This window comes from Carica papaya, chromosome 2, assembly GCF_054855325.1.
Source record: "Carica papaya isolate Zhongbai chromosome 2, ASM5485532v1, whole genome shotgun sequence".
Classification (NCBI taxonomy): domain Eukaryota; kingdom Viridiplantae; phylum Streptophyta; class Magnoliopsida; order Brassicales; family Caricaceae; genus Carica; species Carica papaya.
The window spans coordinates 7,290,180-7,307,629 of record NC_142310.1 but is presented as its reverse complement, the minus strand read 5'-3'; the positions used below and the strand labels follow the sequence as shown (position 1 = coordinate 7,307,629).

Below are 17,450 nucleotides of genomic sequence, written 5' to 3'. Positions count from 1 at the left end.
GTGAAAAAGAGCCAAGAAGCCTAATCTTCCATTTTAAGTATTTGACAACAATTAGCCACGTGTGGGAGCAAATTAAAGTGGGATTCTTGATGGGTTTTAAGATCTCTCATGACTTTCTACACGCATTCTCATTTATTGTTCTTTAAAAATTACTTTTTCTTTCACAAAACTTACTAATCAAATCCCCTAATCTCCACTACCACCCCACTTAATTTTTGTCTTCATGCATCCAATTTTGAAACATGCACGTATCTCAATTTCTTATGGCGAGATAGGTCGGATATAGGTTCTGTTTTGAGGCCATAAAATAGTTATCATGCATGCAAACTATACATAATTAATTTAAGCATCTTACAAAACAATGTCAAACCATATATATCACATATTTTTTCAATTGCTTAATTTGGGGCTTGTTTCCCACTTTGGACAAAAGAGAAAACAGTAGTGGCTATGCATGATGATGCTAATTTCACCCACTACCTATCATGAACAGAGGATCAATATTCATATATATCATGATCAAGAAAATGTCAAACCCACCACTACCATTATCAAGAAAAAGAAGGAAAAACATGGACAATCTAGTGGCCTCTGTCTCCATTTTAATTTCTTCATATGTCAACTAGAATACAGAATGATTTGATGGGCTGGCTTAAACCCTGATCAAGTATAGACTAAGTTCAGGACCTCCTGTTGCATCAGGATTCATCATGTAAAACGCTTCTGAATCTTTAGACCCAACAACTCTCTCAAACCTAGCTCTCATATACATCAACTCCCCTTCGGACCCACTTGCTTCATCCCCCTTTCCCGGCAACACGCCGGCGCCCATCGATATTGGCTCCACAGCCTTCAACACCTTCCACTCCTCTTCACCGCACTCCCTCCTCATTGCAAACCCACATTTCTTCCCATTACAGTATGTTCTCCACACCATCTCCTCCAGCAACTTCACCCCTTTCTTCTCCGTCTTCCTTTCGCATTCCAGCGCAATCCTCACCAGCCCAGATGCCATCTCGCGGACCAATATGCTCGTGGGTGTTGCTAGTTCGATTAGAAACGCAGGACTCAGCTTGGGATTTTCTTGAAATGCGAATTGGACGTGACCCCGACGGTACCCGAAAAGGGTACCAATCACTCTAGTGCCTAGACCGGAACGGTAGGGCGATCGAGTCTTGCCGAAGACGGTGAGAGCAGACCGGAGTTTGGAAACTGAGACGATAGATAGCTTTTTCCTAGGTGCTGTGGTGAAGGAAGAAGTTTGTGTGGAGGGTGGAAGATTAAGGACGTCGTCAGTGGAGAAATGTGAAGAAGAGTTGTAGGTCAAGATTTCTTCCTCGTCATATTCGTCATCTTCAACCTTCTTTTTCCAGTTGAAATATCTCCTGGAGAAAGAGAAAGAAGAGTCATGCGCCGTGATTGTCTTCATATAGAAAAAACAAGAAGAAAAAGAAAGGAAATTTAGGTTAAAGATGAAATTTTGAGTGAGTAGATAAGCAAAGAAGAAGAATAAGAAGAGAAATAGGTGGGAAGGACTTGTATGAAGGGGGTTAAGTGAGAGGGGTGATATATTGTAGGATTGTGTCAGCCATGGTAGGAGAATCCTGAGAAAAGGAAGGTAAACAGCCCCACCTAACACTGTAACAAGAGACAAAGAAAGAATGAGACAGGATAGAAAATTGGAGGAGAGAAGGAGATGAAATTGGAAAATGGGTGGGAGAGTTGTTGACTATGAGTCGGGAAGTGTAAATATAATGGAGTTTGGGGGGGAGACAAATCGTACCGGTGAGGCCCACCTGAGCAGAGAGTCGTTTCATGCTCCCCTACCGGACCCATCAGAAATAAGGCACATATACCCATGAGCCAACATTAGCCACCTTAGTGTTTTGCACATTTACTTTCTACAATCATCAGTCTGGTTATCAAGCAGTCACCGGCGCCAAAAGGGGCTTCCAGACCCATTTTAGCATTTCTCTTCCACGGTAGTTTTGCATAAAGTAGAAGTGGGTAATGAAGTAGGGTGGCTAATGGTTGGGGCTGATGATGGTTCAACTTTATTATATTATACATGTGGAGGTTTTGAATATCGTAGGGAAGGTATGGATGTGAAAGGAGTGATCAGGCAATGATGATGATATAACATTGAGCCACCAAAATTATGTTGGCATATAGAGTAGCTGCTTTATCTACTGGCTTTACGTTGAATTTTGGGGTTGGGGGAGATCCCAATGGTACATCTACTACCCACACCGACAACACGTTAAACTAGGGATTGGTACACTACATATATGTTGAGAACTAACAAACACTGTCCCCAAATAAAATTACCCAGTAAAATTTGGGAGCACGGTAAAAATATTCATGACAATAAAATCATGACCAGATGGTTCTGACTTGATCTGACCGAGGCACAAATGCAGTTCAACTAATTACGACTAACCATGATCAATTGACCAACGACGACAACAACTTAATTGCTTCTTGAAAAAACATAATGGCAATAGCTTCAACTAATAAATCTAAAACAGATTTAAAGGTAGTACCAAATAATTCAGGTGAAGTATGGACCCATAAGATTAAACAACATTACAAGAGTTGAGTAAGGAGAATCCCAAATAATTGGCTCCCAGTTAGTTAGTCAACAAAAAAACCAACAGCCACCAAGAAAAGAAAAAGAAAAAGAAAGCTTTCCTCAAACTTTTCCTATTTCAATGGAAATTATTTCTGTGATAATAAGTATGGTAAATATTTAACAAGAAAGAACTACCTTTTCCAAATCAATTACATATAAAATATACCAGTGAAGTTGATTTAATTAAATATCAAATATATAAATATGGGTAATTGATAATTAAGAGGGAGGGAAGAAAAGCTCCCATCACATATACAGAAAATATAATATATTAGAACATGTTTTATTAATGAATTTATATAAAACCTTTGCTTGTCGCTGTCAATAATATAATATTGGGTCTGGTATGTGACAATAACTTTGGGCTTCTACTTTTTTAAAATCTGAAAATTTTAGATACAAAACAAAATAAAATATCGAACCCACCCCGGATTGTATGCAAATCCATCAAGCGTACTGGTGATTTTTCGGCCTGACACGTTTGGGAGTAAACCCAAAACGATCATACCCAGCTGCTGAGTCTTGAGGAAGAAGAAACAAAGTAAAATACTTTTATTATATTTTCACTATTGCTTAATTAATTATTAATTAAATACATATAAATTTAAATTAAAAAAATAAAAATATATATATCAATATACTTAAATTAAGTTAATTGTCATCTTCCTTGCCGTGAGAAGGGCACCTATGTGACTCTAGTTTTCACATAATAACATGGACAACTAGAATAGAGAAGTTAAAAGGTTTTTAATCAATGAGATTTTAACGTATGATTATTAGTATTTTGTATAACATATTTAATAATATAGCGTGTATTTATATTTCTGAATAAAATCAAATAATTGAGTTTTTTATATGTAGATTTCTATTGAAGTGTATGAATAAGAATTTCATTTAAATATAAAAAATTATGTGTATGAATAAGGTTAACCAGACTTTTAGAGTTAATTCGTCAGTTTTAACTTAAATTTCATTATCAATATTGATATCTAAGTAAGTTTATGAGAATTGTGGACTCTAACGTTATTTTACTGATTGATTTATCTCTAATTTACTGTAGTTATTTAATTTTTTATAATTTATTTTAATTTGATTATTATTTTTTAAATAATAATTTTCAGTATAATAATTAGTTTATAAAATTTAATCTTCATGAGACGATATTCAAATTTATATATTTATATTACTAATACGACTAGTGCACTTGTTAGTATTGTTTAGAATGCATCCCCTAGATTTATGTTGGCCAACTAGGATAAAAGTCTATGAAATTTAATTAGCAGAAAAATTAACATGGTCTGTAGTTTTTAACTTTAGAAACATGTGCAACCATACTTAATATAGACAATGAAGAATCTCTAATGTGTTAGTACTAAAGATCAAAACATTCATCAGTCAAATCATGTTAACGAAAATTAGATGATACATCATTAAATCAATATGTCTGTTCGTCACTAAATTCTAATATACAAAACTAAATTTTACTACTAATTAGATTCAAGAGACTATATAAGTTCGAATTTAATTGTACCGAATCTGATATCTGTGAGCTAGAAAATGAGAAAAATGCTTTCTCATTTTAGAATATATTAGTAACCTTGGAAGCTGTCTACCAACATGTAATGACTAGAAACAAAAAATATATATATATAAAGTAGGAAACGACGCCGTTTTAAAGAGTGAAAAAACGACGTCGTTTTGGGATGAAGGAAAACGACGTCGTTTTGGGTAGGCTAGTAGGGTATAAAGGGAGGTCGGGAAAGGGAGAAGAGAAAAGAAGAAAAAAAAAAGAGAGAAAAGGAGGGAAAGGAGAGAGCGAAGAAGAAGAAGGGAAGGAAAGTTCCAGAAGGAGAGAGGAGAGGGTCGGAGCGGAGGAGAGCGAGAAGGAGAGGGAAGGAGGCCGTGAACGGACGACGATACCGGCAGAAGGAAGGAAGATGGAAACGGGAGGTACAGTGAAAATTTCAGTTGCTTTGGTGTGGTGTGAGTTGTGAATTTTGTTTGCAGGTTGCGGAGTCGACGCGACGGAGTTGAGAGGTGGAGGTAGGCAGTAAAGTGTGGGGTTATTCCACACGTTCGCGGAGGAGGCCCGGGGGCAGGGGGGGGAACGAAAGTATGGCGATGTTTGGGGGCGTACGGGGAGCCGTGGGGGAAAAATGGAGGTTGTGCATGTAAGACAGAGGGAGGAAGAGTGAGAGAGCAATCTAGTGAGTGTGGGTGGGAGAAAAACCCAAGATGACAGAAAGAGGTGTGTGCATGGGTGGAGGCGCGGAGGGAGTCGCGAATAGGAGGCGACGTGTTCACTGAGCGCACGGTGGTAAGGGTGTGTGTACGGATTGAGACGGTGCAAGTCGAGAGGTTTTAACCGCCCTAGGGAAGCAAAAGTATAGAGGAAGCGGGAGGAGGCAGAAGGATAGGGGAAGTGGAGCGTAAGGGCGGTGGGAGAGGGAAGAGTACTGGATGGTACGGTGGAGGGGACTAGGATATAGGAACCAGGGATTGATGGGGTGCGGATGAGGGAAGAGGGGTAATATAACAATAGGGGTTAGTAAGTTAGAGAGGGAGGGGGGGGCGAATAGTGTAGAGCACTTGGGATTAGCATGGCGCAGGGGTAGATGGTAGCGTGCGGTTTAGGATGGGAGATTAGGAGCACGTTGGTGGGGTGTAGTGTGAGCCGCCGATGTTGGTTGCGTGAGGGGGTGATACCTGTGTGTGTGTGTGGCCTAATAAGGTCGAGAGGTGGAGGAGAGAGTATGGGTCACCGGTGTTGGTGATGTGAGGTGATGATACCTGTGTGTGTGTGTGGCCTAACAAGGTCAAGAGGTGGAGGAGAGCGTATGAGTCGCCGGTGTTGGTGACAGGAGATGATAATGCTTGTGTGTGTGCGTGACCTAACGAGGTCGAGAGTTGGAGGAGTGAGTATGAGTTGCCGATGTTGGTGACGCGAGATGATGGTACTGGTGTGTGTGCGTGGCCTATTTAGGTCAAGAGGTGGAGGAGTGGATGTGAGTCGCCGATATTGGTGACGTGGAATGAAGGTGCTTGTGTGTGTGTGTGGCCTCATGAGGTCGGGCGGTGGAGGAGAGAGTATGAGTCACCGATGTTGGTGACGTGAACTAATGGATGGTTGTTGTGTGTGTGCTGTTGTTTTCCCGTATTGTTCCCTTGGGGTAGGACCTTGATGGTTAGTTGTAGGGAGGGGGTTATGAGTTGTTTTGGGTTGGGTATGATAACTGCATGTAGACATTTCTGAAATTCTTGTCACTGCATACTGCACCTACAACTTGATTTTTATCGTATTGAGTTATGTGAACTCACATCTCATCATTTACAGGTGGAGTAAGAACGGAGTCGGGATCCGAACGGCTGGTAACGGAGTCTAGTCGGTAGTGCCATAGGGCACAAATTTTGTTTGTGGCATAAAGTAGTTTGTAAAAGGTGTCTTAGTATGGGTATTGAATTTCTGGAAATGTATGATAATGTGTTACCATGTGATGTAGAGGTGGAGGTGTATGTACAATTGATTTGGAGTAATAAATGTAGACAAGTTTCTCTTATGCATAATTGGAATGATATGGGATTTGCGTATAGAGTTGTAGGAGTGCTTTATTTTATACCATTAGAAAGAAAAAAAAAAAACGGGGTGTTGCAGTAACATGACATATAATGCATTAGGGGGGTGTTAAAGTAACATCACATATAATGCATTAGGAAATTAAGACACATAAAATTAGCCATCATGTAGAGTGAGTTGGGAAGGGATTAAAGCCGCTTCGCACCATTTTCTCCAAAGGCCAAAACAAGGGTTCAGGGAGATTGTCCCAATCATACCAATCCCAACCATAGCATTTCTCAGGCTCCAGATTCTGAGGCAATTGATTAGGTTCCGCCAAGACTGCACGCAAGAACACCGTCACATAATGCGACGGTTTGGGTGCCTCCTTGAAGACGTTGTTAGTAACAGTTAAGAGCTCAATCTTGTCGATGCTCAAACCAGTTTCCTCCTTCGTCTCCCTCGCTCCACAATCTTCAAAGCTCTCTCCTGATCAAAACAATATTTGGAGTTTCAGTAATAAGCAAACAAAAGCTAGGAGCTTTACATGCTATTCTGATTTAAACTTAAATGGTTAAAAGAACCCAGGGTTAAATAACGCAGAGTTTAAAGAAATAGAGAGAGAGAGAGAGAGAGAGAGAGAGAGAGAGGCTGACCGAACTCGAGGTGGCCACCCGGGAGAGCGTAGGTGGAGTCACCGATGGAGGAGCGGCGTCGACCCAACAGAACCGATTTGCCCTTTAAGACGAAAACCACCACGGCAACTCTGGGAATCGGCTCCTGTTCCATTTCTCCTTTTTATGTCCTACTTTCCTCAATCCGTCTGCTTTCTCTCGATCGACCGACCAAAGGTTTGCTCCTCAAGAGAGGAAAGTCTTTTATATTGCTTCAAAAGTTGCTACGACGTCGTTCCTTTCTGGTCAGACATTTTTGACTTGCTGCTTGCTGCTCACGGCAGGAATATAATCTTTTGCGGGCCACACCGTATAGAAGAAGACAAACAATTAGGTATTTTGCAGGGGGTTTACGTAGAGTCGTTAAATCTAAAAAAATTGGAATTCTTTTGATTTAAAGAAGGTTTGAACAATTTAAAGGAGGGTGTATACATACATATTTTTGTTGCTGTTATTACATTTTCATTAATTAGTGAATTTGATGGATTTCCATGGCTCAATTTTTAACTATTTACTTTTAAATGATTCCAAAATTTAAACTTCTTAGATGACAGTATATTCTAATAATACAAATCTCATTTAATCAAAGATATCAAGATTTAGTTTTAATAATTGATTTTATCTTCATCATATCAAAATTTAGATTTATGTTTTAGTATGAGAAAAAAAAAAAGAAGAGTGTTTGCGTAAGTAAGAGGGAGACTGAGTTACTACTTGAAAACAGAGAGACCATCTAGCAGTTTGTATAGAAACTAATTAAAAACTTGTTATTAACAAAGTTATGAAAATCAACTAAGCATATGACCAAATTGACAGTTTAGTTCAATAAGAGAATTATTGATAAAACTGTAATTAATGGAATTATGTATACGCGAATTATGTATGAATAAAATTTTACAATGTTAGAAATTATAAAATAAAGTAATTTTATCATCACTATAAAATCCTTCCACACAAATAACGTACAAAAATATATATAATTTGAAATAACAAATATTGATAGATAAATAAAAACAATTAATTAAGAAATTTTGAAGGAAAATGTTCTACAGTTGTTTTCTATCACAACCTGTAAATATTATATTTGGTTAATAAACCATTAATGTGCAATATAATAATTTACTGGGTTTGTCTTATTTGAATCACTTTTAAATAAATGATATACTTGATTATGTAATTTTTAGTGGTAGATTATTTCTTTTTTTTTTTTATAGATTTTTTAAATCAACAATTCGGTTATTTTTAACGGTCGAAAATTTTTCTTTATGTTTTACCATCACAATTATTTATTAATTTTTGTTTTACTTTTAAATCTAAATTTATCTTTCTTATACCTAAAACTGTTATTCTTTCTTTGCCGTTGTTTGCTTCTCCTCTTCTCATCTATTTCTGTTTCCATATTATGCTCCTGGTTTTGCATCTGCTTGTTGTGAAAAGTTACTTCTACTTCTGCTTACTTCTCTTCCTATCGTTATTCTGTTTCTACTGTTAACTTACTTCATCAAACACAATATCAATCAAGGTATGTACTGATTAATTTTTTTTTTTTATGAAAATGGCTTTATAATTATTTCAAATTGTGTCTACCTAATCAATGAACCATTGTATTATATCCAGTTTGTTACCTATCTATTCAATTTTCTTCATAAAAATCTGAATTGAGACTTTTTACTATGAACAAAGCGTGTATATACTTACTAAACTCTTATGCATTAACAAAACCTACAATTTCAGAATGTGGACCATTAAAGTAGTTTTCCAACTAGTTTATAGTCATTTCTTCCTCTCTCTCCTCTCTCTATATTATTCCAATCTAAATCAATTTTAACTCTTATATTTGAGAGAGAAAATGATATTGCTCCTATTAACCTTGTATTCTAAGTCAATAAAGATATTGTGGATGTTATAATTTTTTTATGAGGATTTACACATTTATGTATTACATGATATTCACATCTCGAAAAAAACATGAAAGGTGTAGTAAATGCTCAACAAAGTAGAAAAAAAATACTAATGTGTGTGTGTATTTATATATATATGTGAGAAAATTAGACAAACAACTTAATCAGTTTATCTTATGTTAAAATTAAAGAGTTGTACAAGAGGGAGAAAGTTTATCATATCGATTATGCATTTTCTTATTTTTTATTTTTTTAAAAAAACTTGATTACATACGTATTAAAAAGAGGATAATTAAAATAAGTAAGTTGATTAAATGTACGTAATTATTTAATTATTTAAAAATTAACAAAATTTAAATTTATTCTCAATAAAATTTACTTATTTAATTTATTTATGTCACATAAATTATAATAATAACTATTATGTAATAGATAATTTATTAAATTTTTTTAATTTATAATTATAAATAAAAATGTTTAGTTTTAAATTAATATTTTTTTATGTTAATAATAAAAAACTTAAATAATTTTACAAATTAATGATTTAATTATAAATTAAATAAATTTTTATTAGATTTTTTACAAGTTAAATGACTTAAATACAAGTTAAATAAGTTTTTGTTAAAAATTAAATTTGTATTTTTCATAGCAAATTTATTTTTTGATGTTTTAATAATTAAGTAAAATGAGTTTTTGTTAAAAATTAAATTTTTATCCTTTATATTAAATTTTAAGAAAAAAAATTCATTAAAAATTATAATTTAAATAATTTTACAAGTTAAATGACTTAATTACAAATTAATGAGTTTTTTTTTTTATATTTTTTCATTTAATATTACATATAATAAGGTAGAGATAAATTGATAATTTTACTGAATATATAACTATACAATCCTATCAATCCAAACAAAACAGTTGTCATTATTATACGTTAATACATAATCTTCTCAAACATGATATAATTTTGTAATTATTATTTTGTGTAGTTACTTAAACCTTACCGTACATTAAATACCTATTAAAAAAATTAACAAAACACACAGCATAAAGATCTATAAAGAAAATAGAAAAGAAAAGCAAGAAAATACGAGAATAACTAGGAGAGATTCAGAGAGAGGCTATGACTGTTGAGAAATCCTTGTAGGGTTTGAAGTTCATTTGATTCCTGAGAGTTTGAAAATGAGATACTTATACCTCCACTGAAATAATAAAAGTGTACATACACCTCAACAACACCCATTTTAACTCTATACACATACATACACATCATACATTATATCGTGCCACCCATCAAAATATGCAGCCTATTGCTTCTAAACCCATGGGCTCCTTTAACAATTTATTTGCTTAAAATACGTTTCCTTAGAAAATCTCATGCTGTGATGACACTATTCACACGATTCTCATAACAAAAATGAGCGATTTTATGGTTGAATTAAAATTGGTTTCTTTCTTCCTGACAAAAGAAAACAGCAATGCATGAACACAAATCTTATGGCGCAGAAAAAAGCGGCTCTACATGAGCCCAAAGATAAAAAATTAAATCTCCCCACAACAGCATCTCCATTTAATTCCACCAAGACAAAAAAATAAATAAATAAATAAACAGCCAAATCTCTGAATTTTCATAATATCCAACCCCCAAAAATTAACCCATAACACTTAGTCGTGACAATAAGAAAATTATGTGCTTCCTTTGATAATTTAAATATGATTTTTTTATAGGTACTACTTCTAAATAAATATATTAAACACATTTTGTTCCCCAAAAAAAATTTAAGAAGAAAAAAAAAACTCTCAAGTTATTATCTCCCCTTGAAATTATAGGACAAGAAAATAACGTGTCTTGATTAAAACAAAATATTGTACCCTTTGTCACTGTCGTCCAAATTGGCGGACACATTTGCTTTCGAGTTTCAATGCAGCAAAACAAAATTGAGTGCAAGATGGCAACATGCCCTTTTGGGTCTCTACAAACCACGTCTCTCTCGTTAATCGCCCTAATACAACCACAACTCATGGGACCATACACATACATACATACATTGTACGTATTCACAAGCTATATTGAATTAATTTATAAATTATTAAAATTTAATGAATTTTAGTGTTTGTTGACAATCATGGCAAAATTTTTTGTGTGATGGAATTTATTCAAACCAATATGGAATATATAATTTTTTTTTGAATGTGTTTGAAGTTAATAAGTTCCTCAAATACATAATAAAAACTTCAATTTATAGTGTTTTAAAATTTTTTATTTTACGTACAGATTATAAAAATAATATAATTTATCTCATTTTCTTGAATATTCTTATTATTATTATTATTTTTCCTCTAACTTCCAAAAAAATAGTCTATACAAACATAATTAATAACAATTTGCTGGTTTTACAATTACCCATGTTACCTGCACTATTCAGGAAGTCTGTGATAATCACAAAAAGGCAATTGGGATCAGATTTCACGGGCTTCATATTTTATTTATTTGTTCTTTTTAACTGTATTTCACACACATGGGCTGTCGGACCACAAATATTTCTCATTACAACTTTTCCCCGGAAGCTTATCTTCCGTGATTAAGAGTTTTTTTGGAGCTTGAATTTTTTAATTATTATTGAATTTAACGTTAAATATGTTTTACTAATTAGGTTGATAAATGGATATGAATGAGTCCAGAAATATATCGTTAGGATAATGTTAAAATAAGTAATGTATTTAATTTAAATTATATATATACATATATATTTTGTAACAATTGGTAAGTACTTACCGTGTTACTTTTCATTACCACTGCAGTGGTTAATATCCAGCGACAATAATGTTATAACTATATAAACAAGGACCCATTTGATTTTTATAGTCAATTGGGATTGGAATTATAGAGATAAATAAATAATTAATTACAAAGTTGGTGAGTAATCAACCGTAGCACTATCTAATTTATTGTATTATAATGATGAATCATCAATTACTCGGTGTTGTCGCTTTCATACGTTATATTTAAATTAAATTGTAAAATATGTATGATTTTAATTATAAAAATATTTTATTATTAATTATGTCATTATTAGTTCAAAAGGTTACATTAATTTATTAAAGTGTATAAATTGTATGTAATTTTAATTTCTTTAAAATTAGATTCCAGTATAAACTATATACCGGCAAAAAGATTCCTTCTTTTTAAAAATTTAATTAGAATCTGTTTTTTAAATGGAAAGAAAATCAGCTGGTATGATTCGCTTAATGCGCACCGTATTCTTTTATGAAGCAACACGTTTTTTGGGTTGCTAGATTCTAGGAAAGACTTTCCCGAGAAAATTTTGGAAAAGAATTCGCGTGAATCCCCCTGAGACTCGGGACCTTTTCATTACCTCTAAGGAAAGGGAAGGGAAAGGAAAGGAAATCACTCAAAGAAACCCGCAGTGACTGCCACGTGTCTGCTATTTCTTCGCGGTGCAAAATTTTCTCGGGAAAGTCTTTCCCAGAATCTAGTGACCGGGAGACTGGAGACCTTTTCATTACCTCCAGGACAGGGAAGGGAAAGGAAAGGAAAGGAAAGGAAATCACTCGAACAACCTCTTGAAACCCGCAGTGACTGCCACGTGTCCGCTCTTTCTTCGCGGTACAAAACATTGGCCCCACATTAACAGAAATATTCGTACAATTACGAAGAGTCCTCTCCCGTCCACTTCCCTGCTTCACCCTCTCCCTTCCTTTCTTCTTCTTTTTCTGTCTCTCATTTGTCTCGCATTCTCTCTCTGGTTCTGTATCTCCAGCTTTGTCTATATATCAAGTGTTTCTTCTTTGTTCTTAGTACTCCTGTGTTTCTGGCTGATAAGATGACGGATACAACGGACGATATAGCTGAGGAAATCTCGTTCCAGAGCTTCGAGGATGACTGCAAATTGCTTGGGAATCTTCTCAACGATGTGTTGCAGAGAGAAGTTGGGAGCAAGTTTATGGAGAAACTCGAAAGGAATAGAATCCTTGCTCAGGTGTTTCTTTTATACAGTTCTGTTGCTTTTTTTTATTCCTTGTCAGTCTGGTTCTCTCCTTTTAAATTTCGGTTCTGATCATCTTTAATGTATGTTGTCACTCTGAATTGCTTTGATATGTTTGTTTCGTTTTTTTTTTCTTTTCTGCTGAGTGTTCATTTAGTCTGTTGTTAAGCCAGTACTGTATTCCTGATCGAATGCTGAGAGAAAAGAACAGAGAAAAGGCGAGATGGAGAAAATGAGTTTGTAAAGGCACCGTGTTTTTGTGAAAAGGAAAGGAAAAAAGTTTCTCCACTCTGCAAATGTTTTGTTATTCTATTTACCATCTCCAGAGAATAAAGGCTATTTTCTGGTTCATTTCTTTTCTGATGGTGAATATTCTGGTTTTCCGATATCTAACTTTTCGTCTTCTCTTTTGTTTTTGACAAATCACTGGAAAAGCACAACAGAAGAAGACAGTATTTGGTGCACATTATAATGCCTTTGGAGAACACGAACAAATTGTCTATAAGAAGCGTAATTTTTAATATACAAATTTATAGTTTCATTCAGACATCAATTACGCGGATCATTTCAGGATTCATGGTTTTCATCTATTATGTTATTATCTTTTACTTTGTTTTCTTACCTATTAAATTGACCTTAAATTAGATTTTCTATACTTGATAGTGTGACTGACCTTTTTATGGGGTTGATTACGTGTTATAAGAGTGCTTGTAATATGCGGTTGGCGGGTATCGAGGGTACAGCTGAGCTGCTAGAAAAGCAGCTAGCATTGGAAATGTCGAAGATGTCATTAGAGGAAGCCTTGACGCTTGCCCGTGCGTTTAGCCATTACCTCAATCTGATGGGAATTGCAGAGACCCACCACAGGTAAATTAGTCTTGGCAATTTGTTATTTATTTCTTGACGTGTCCTTTTAGTTTGCTGAGTTTTTCAGAACATATGTAACGTAATAAGTCCTTTGCTGCAGTTAAAGTTACAATATTTTGGTAAATGGGGGAGCGTTTACAGTGGGATTGATTTTGGAAAAACTTACAACAACGGAAACATTTAAAAGTTCTTGACATGGGTTTTGAGTTTGATTTCTTCATTACTATACCAGGAACAGATGAATGGGTTTATTTCCAAATAAGAAAAAGGAATAGATGACTGGGTTAGTAGAATTAGGCAAATATTGGAAGGCTTGGCATAGTTGCCTGCCCGGGCATTTCTTATCCTATCCGTCTTTATTCTATGATGTTATGAATCGCTGGAGAGTGATTGGGTAAGAAATATGGAACATTAGAACAATTAACTTATCTTGTGTAGTCCACTTCTAATGGATCTTTTTGTTTTGCAAAATAGTCTGTAAATTAAAAATGATTTTTTGCTTATCAGATTTTTATGTACTTTCACTTTTAAATTTAAAAATAAGTTGTATCAATTCTGTCATAGCCAACTAATATTGCTTCATGCAGGGTCCGTAAGGGAAGAAATGTTGCACATCTGTCAAAATCTTGCGATGACATTTTTGGGAAGCTGGTGCAGGGTGGAATTTCCCCAGAAGAGCTTTACAATACTATTTGCAAGCAGGTACATATTTTGACAAAAACTCTTTTACTTAATTTCTTGCTGACACTGTTTGTTTGGTTGCTAACATTCTGGAAAGGCCAAAAAAAAAAAAAAAAAAAGGCAGAAGACAACTTCTGATTACATTATAAACAGGTTGGAACTTATTATGATTTTTATTAATGGAAAAACATAGAAATCAGCTTAGCTGGGGCAAATACATGCTAGATTTTGTCTAGTGGAACTTCTGTTATAGCCCTAGATAATGAAAATAATTGATGTTTTTTAAAGTTAAAAATAGGAACAATTTTCTTCACAGCACTTTTCTAAATGAAAAATGGACATAATTTTACTGTAAGATTGGTTTGATCTTGATAGGGCATTGAACTGTTTGTATTCTCTCTTATAACTCTTGGAATCTTCTGGTTGCAGGAGGTTGAAATTGTTCTTACTGCACATCCCACTCAAATTAATCGGCGTACTTTGCAGTATAAACACATCAGAATTGCCGTGAGTTTTTGGAGAACTGACACCAATTAATATGTTCAATTTTAATGTCAAACATTGTGTTAGTGCTAAATATCTAAAAATAAGTCTGGCCCTTCTTGCAGCATCTTTTAGATTATAACGACAGGCCTGATCTTAGCCATGAAGATCGAGAAATGCTGATTGAAGATCTGGTATCTCTAGCCCACCTTAACATATTGCATTGCACTCCCAGAGCCAATAGAAAATGTCTAAGACTGGTCTAGGTTGGGTTATGTCTGGAGTTTGTTCCCCTTATCCCTTATTTTCCATTCATTTGTAGTTTCTTTGACTTGTAGGTAAGAGAGATAACTTCAATATGGCAGACAGATGAGCTTAGGCGTCACAAACCCACACCTGTAGATGAAGCTAGGGCTGGTATGTTTCTTGAGTTTTAAATATCAGAATTGCAAGCTTTGGTTCTTGGTAGATTTTTTTTTTGTTAAGTTAGTTGCACTTAAAAAAGACCCTTTGTTAATTTGTCACAGGCCTGAATATTGTGGAGCAATCTCTCTGGAAAGCTATACCTCATTACTTGCGGCGTGTCAGCAATGCTTTAAAGAAGGTTTGCCTCTTTTCCTTCTATTCTAGTTCTGAAACTGCTAGATCTTTTCAGTCAAGCTAATGTTTCTAATCTCATATGATTTTCATTTTATTTTTTATCCTCAGCATACAGGGAAGCCACTTCCCCTAACTTGCACACCAATAAAATTTGGATCTTGGATGGGGGGTGATAGAGATGGAAACCCAAATGTCACTGCAAAAGTAAGGCTTCTGAAGTATTTTGTAATGCATATGTCTGTGTATCTGTAAACTATTTATTCAAATTCCACAAGAAAAGTTTAAATCTTGCCCATGGTACTGGGGAGTATCTAACTTGGCCCATTAAAAATTTAGTTTGAGTGGAGTGATTTGTATTACAGAAAGCAGCATTTATGGGCTCAGGAAAGCAGGTTTTTGTAATAGTATTTTGGCATTCCAGTGAATGCATCTCTTTTCCTTCAACAGAGCCTTAAATGGGTTGAAGATACAAACGGATCCACCAATGATGAAATTATAAAATAAATAGCTTGCTTATCTCAAGTATCTGTATATTGTCATCTTTCTTCTTCTTTTAGTTACTGAAGACTTGAGCTGAAATTTGGGGGTTCTAACTAAACTGCTAAGATAAGAATAAGCAGTTGAAGGTTCTGTAGTCCTTACACTTTTGCTCATCAGAAATTTCTGGTTGTCTTCTAGTTCCTGTAGCACCTGAAGTTAATTGATATTGGTGGTATACATGGGAACCTTAAATCTAATTGGAGGATTATGCTTTCATGTCTAGTGCAACATCCGTGAATTTGTTATGGCTGTACCATTGGCTACCATTGAACTTGAGGTTATTTACATGCATACTAATATTGTTAAACTATAACCTGCTACAAGGAGTAGCCTTCATCTGAATAAGTTCCTTGAAACACCATCAGATGCATAAAACCTTTATTCGTTAATAGAACTTATTATTTTACTTTTTCTGATCATTATAACAAAAATGTTTGCCCTTCTCTAAGAATTTTTCTCTCTCTCTCTCTCTCTCTCTCTCTCTCTTGGTGTATATATATTTTTATATATATGTTTATTTATGAAAACATCAGTTCTGGATTTGAAACCCAGCTATTTGCCATTTATCCCAATTATATATTGGAACTATGATTTGAGTTGAGTAGGACTTTTTTGTTTTGGTATGCTACAGCTTTTGTGAAGTGCATGATACCATCAAGTGTTTTTTTTTTCTTCAGGTCACAAAAGATGTATCTCTGTTATCTAGGTGGATGGCTGTTGATCTCTACATAAGGGAAGTGGATAGCCTCAGGTTTGAACTATCCATGAACCGTTGCAGTGATGAGCTGTCACGAGCGGCGCATGAAATTCTTGAAAAAGGTTTGCTGTGATTTAGATCCTATTAGTCTTAGTATTCTGCACTTTTATGGTGTCATCTTTGTTCTTTTTCAATGCTAATTGGTTTCTCTGATAAGTACCTTGCATGACTCCTGAGGAGGTTGTGTTACAATAACCTTTTATGTAGGCACATCATATATTTGAGCAGTACTGATGTAGTTCTCAGTTCACAGCCTAGGGAAGCAGTGACTGTGAGGTTTATCTCTGACAGCAGCTGTCAGTGAGAATTATGTATGCATGTGCATTATGTTTGTTGTTTACCAATTGTGTGCTTCCTCGTAGTTTATTAATAATTATTGTTATTTTTAAAATTTGGATTAGTTCCATTTTTTTTACTTAATTTTGTTGGCCTTAGATTATTTTGGCTATAACTTCATTGAGTGAGTAGTAAAATGTTTATCATTTCGTACCCAAGGGCAGAAATGGAATGAAGAAAATTAAACTATGTCATTGTTGTTTCTACATTGGTTATTGCCTGCTTTTTGGACTAAATTGCATGGTAATTGATCCATACATTATATGCAATGAGAATGTTTTAATGTGCAATTTACTTTTTTGCCTAAAAATGCAACAAGATTGAATATGATAGGGTGCCTTGCTAGGTGCCCATTCTTCAAGAGTGACAGGGTTCAAGTCTTTATGTGCAACTATATGCTGCGTGAATGTACTTCAAAAAAC

General features: G+C 34.7%; 3 protein-coding genes across 5 annotated transcripts in view; 1 reads left to right on the top strand and 2 right to left on the bottom strand.

Moving 5' to 3' along the window:
* Nucleotides 1-351: 351 nt before the first annotated feature.
* Nucleotides 352-2,040, bottom strand: LOC148268720 (uncharacterized). The gene is made up of 2 exons (XM_088213051.1): nucleotides 1,784-2,040; nucleotides 352-1,638 (listed from the first exon to the last, which is right to left on the bottom strand). The coding sequence occupies exons 1-2, from the start codon at nucleotides 1,815-1,817 to the stop codon at nucleotides 653-655; spliced, it is 1,020 nt and encodes a 339-aa protein (XP_088069177.1). The 5' UTR covers nucleotides 1,818-2,040; the 3' UTR covers nucleotides 352-652.
* A 4,180-nt stretch (nucleotides 2,041-6,220) lies between these two features.
* On the bottom strand, nucleotides 6,221-7,114 carry NUDX1 (nudix hydrolase 1). Its single transcript, XM_088213050.1, has 2 exons — nucleotides 6,842-7,114; nucleotides 6,221-6,674 (listed from the first exon to the last, which is right to left on the bottom strand). Exons 1-2 carry the CDS (start codon nucleotides 6,972-6,974, stop codon nucleotides 6,370-6,372), a joined length of 438 nt encoding a protein of 145 aa, XP_088069176.1. The 5' UTR covers nucleotides 6,975-7,114; the 3' UTR covers nucleotides 6,221-6,369.
* A 4,952-nt stretch (nucleotides 7,115-12,066) lies between these two features.
* PPC4 (phosphoenolpyruvate carboxylase 4) overlaps nucleotides 12,067-17,450 on the top strand; it is a 28,211-nt gene continuing 22,827 nt past the window's right edge. Inside the window, exons 1-10 of one of the 3 annotated variants that reach the window (XM_088213049.1) lie at nucleotides 12,067-12,758; nucleotides 13,200-13,274; nucleotides 13,468-13,631; nucleotides 14,219-14,333; nucleotides 14,742-14,819; nucleotides 14,921-14,989; nucleotides 15,134-15,212; nucleotides 15,323-15,399; nucleotides 15,504-15,599; nucleotides 16,613-16,754. In XM_088213049.1, coding sequence (XP_088069175.1) covers nucleotides 12,603-12,758; nucleotides 13,200-13,274; nucleotides 13,468-13,631; nucleotides 14,219-14,333; nucleotides 14,742-14,819; nucleotides 14,921-14,989; nucleotides 15,134-15,212; nucleotides 15,323-15,399; nucleotides 15,504-15,599; nucleotides 16,613-16,754 — 1,051 coding nt within the window. In that variant the 5' untranslated portion in view covers nucleotides 12,067-12,602. The remainder of the gene's footprint in view (nucleotides 12,759-13,199; nucleotides 13,275-13,467; nucleotides 13,632-14,218; nucleotides 14,334-14,741; nucleotides 14,820-14,920; nucleotides 14,990-15,133; nucleotides 15,213-15,322; nucleotides 15,400-15,503; nucleotides 15,600-16,612; nucleotides 16,755-17,450) is intronic. The other 2 variants (XM_022054715.2, XM_022054716.2) reach the window with 2 other exon arrangements.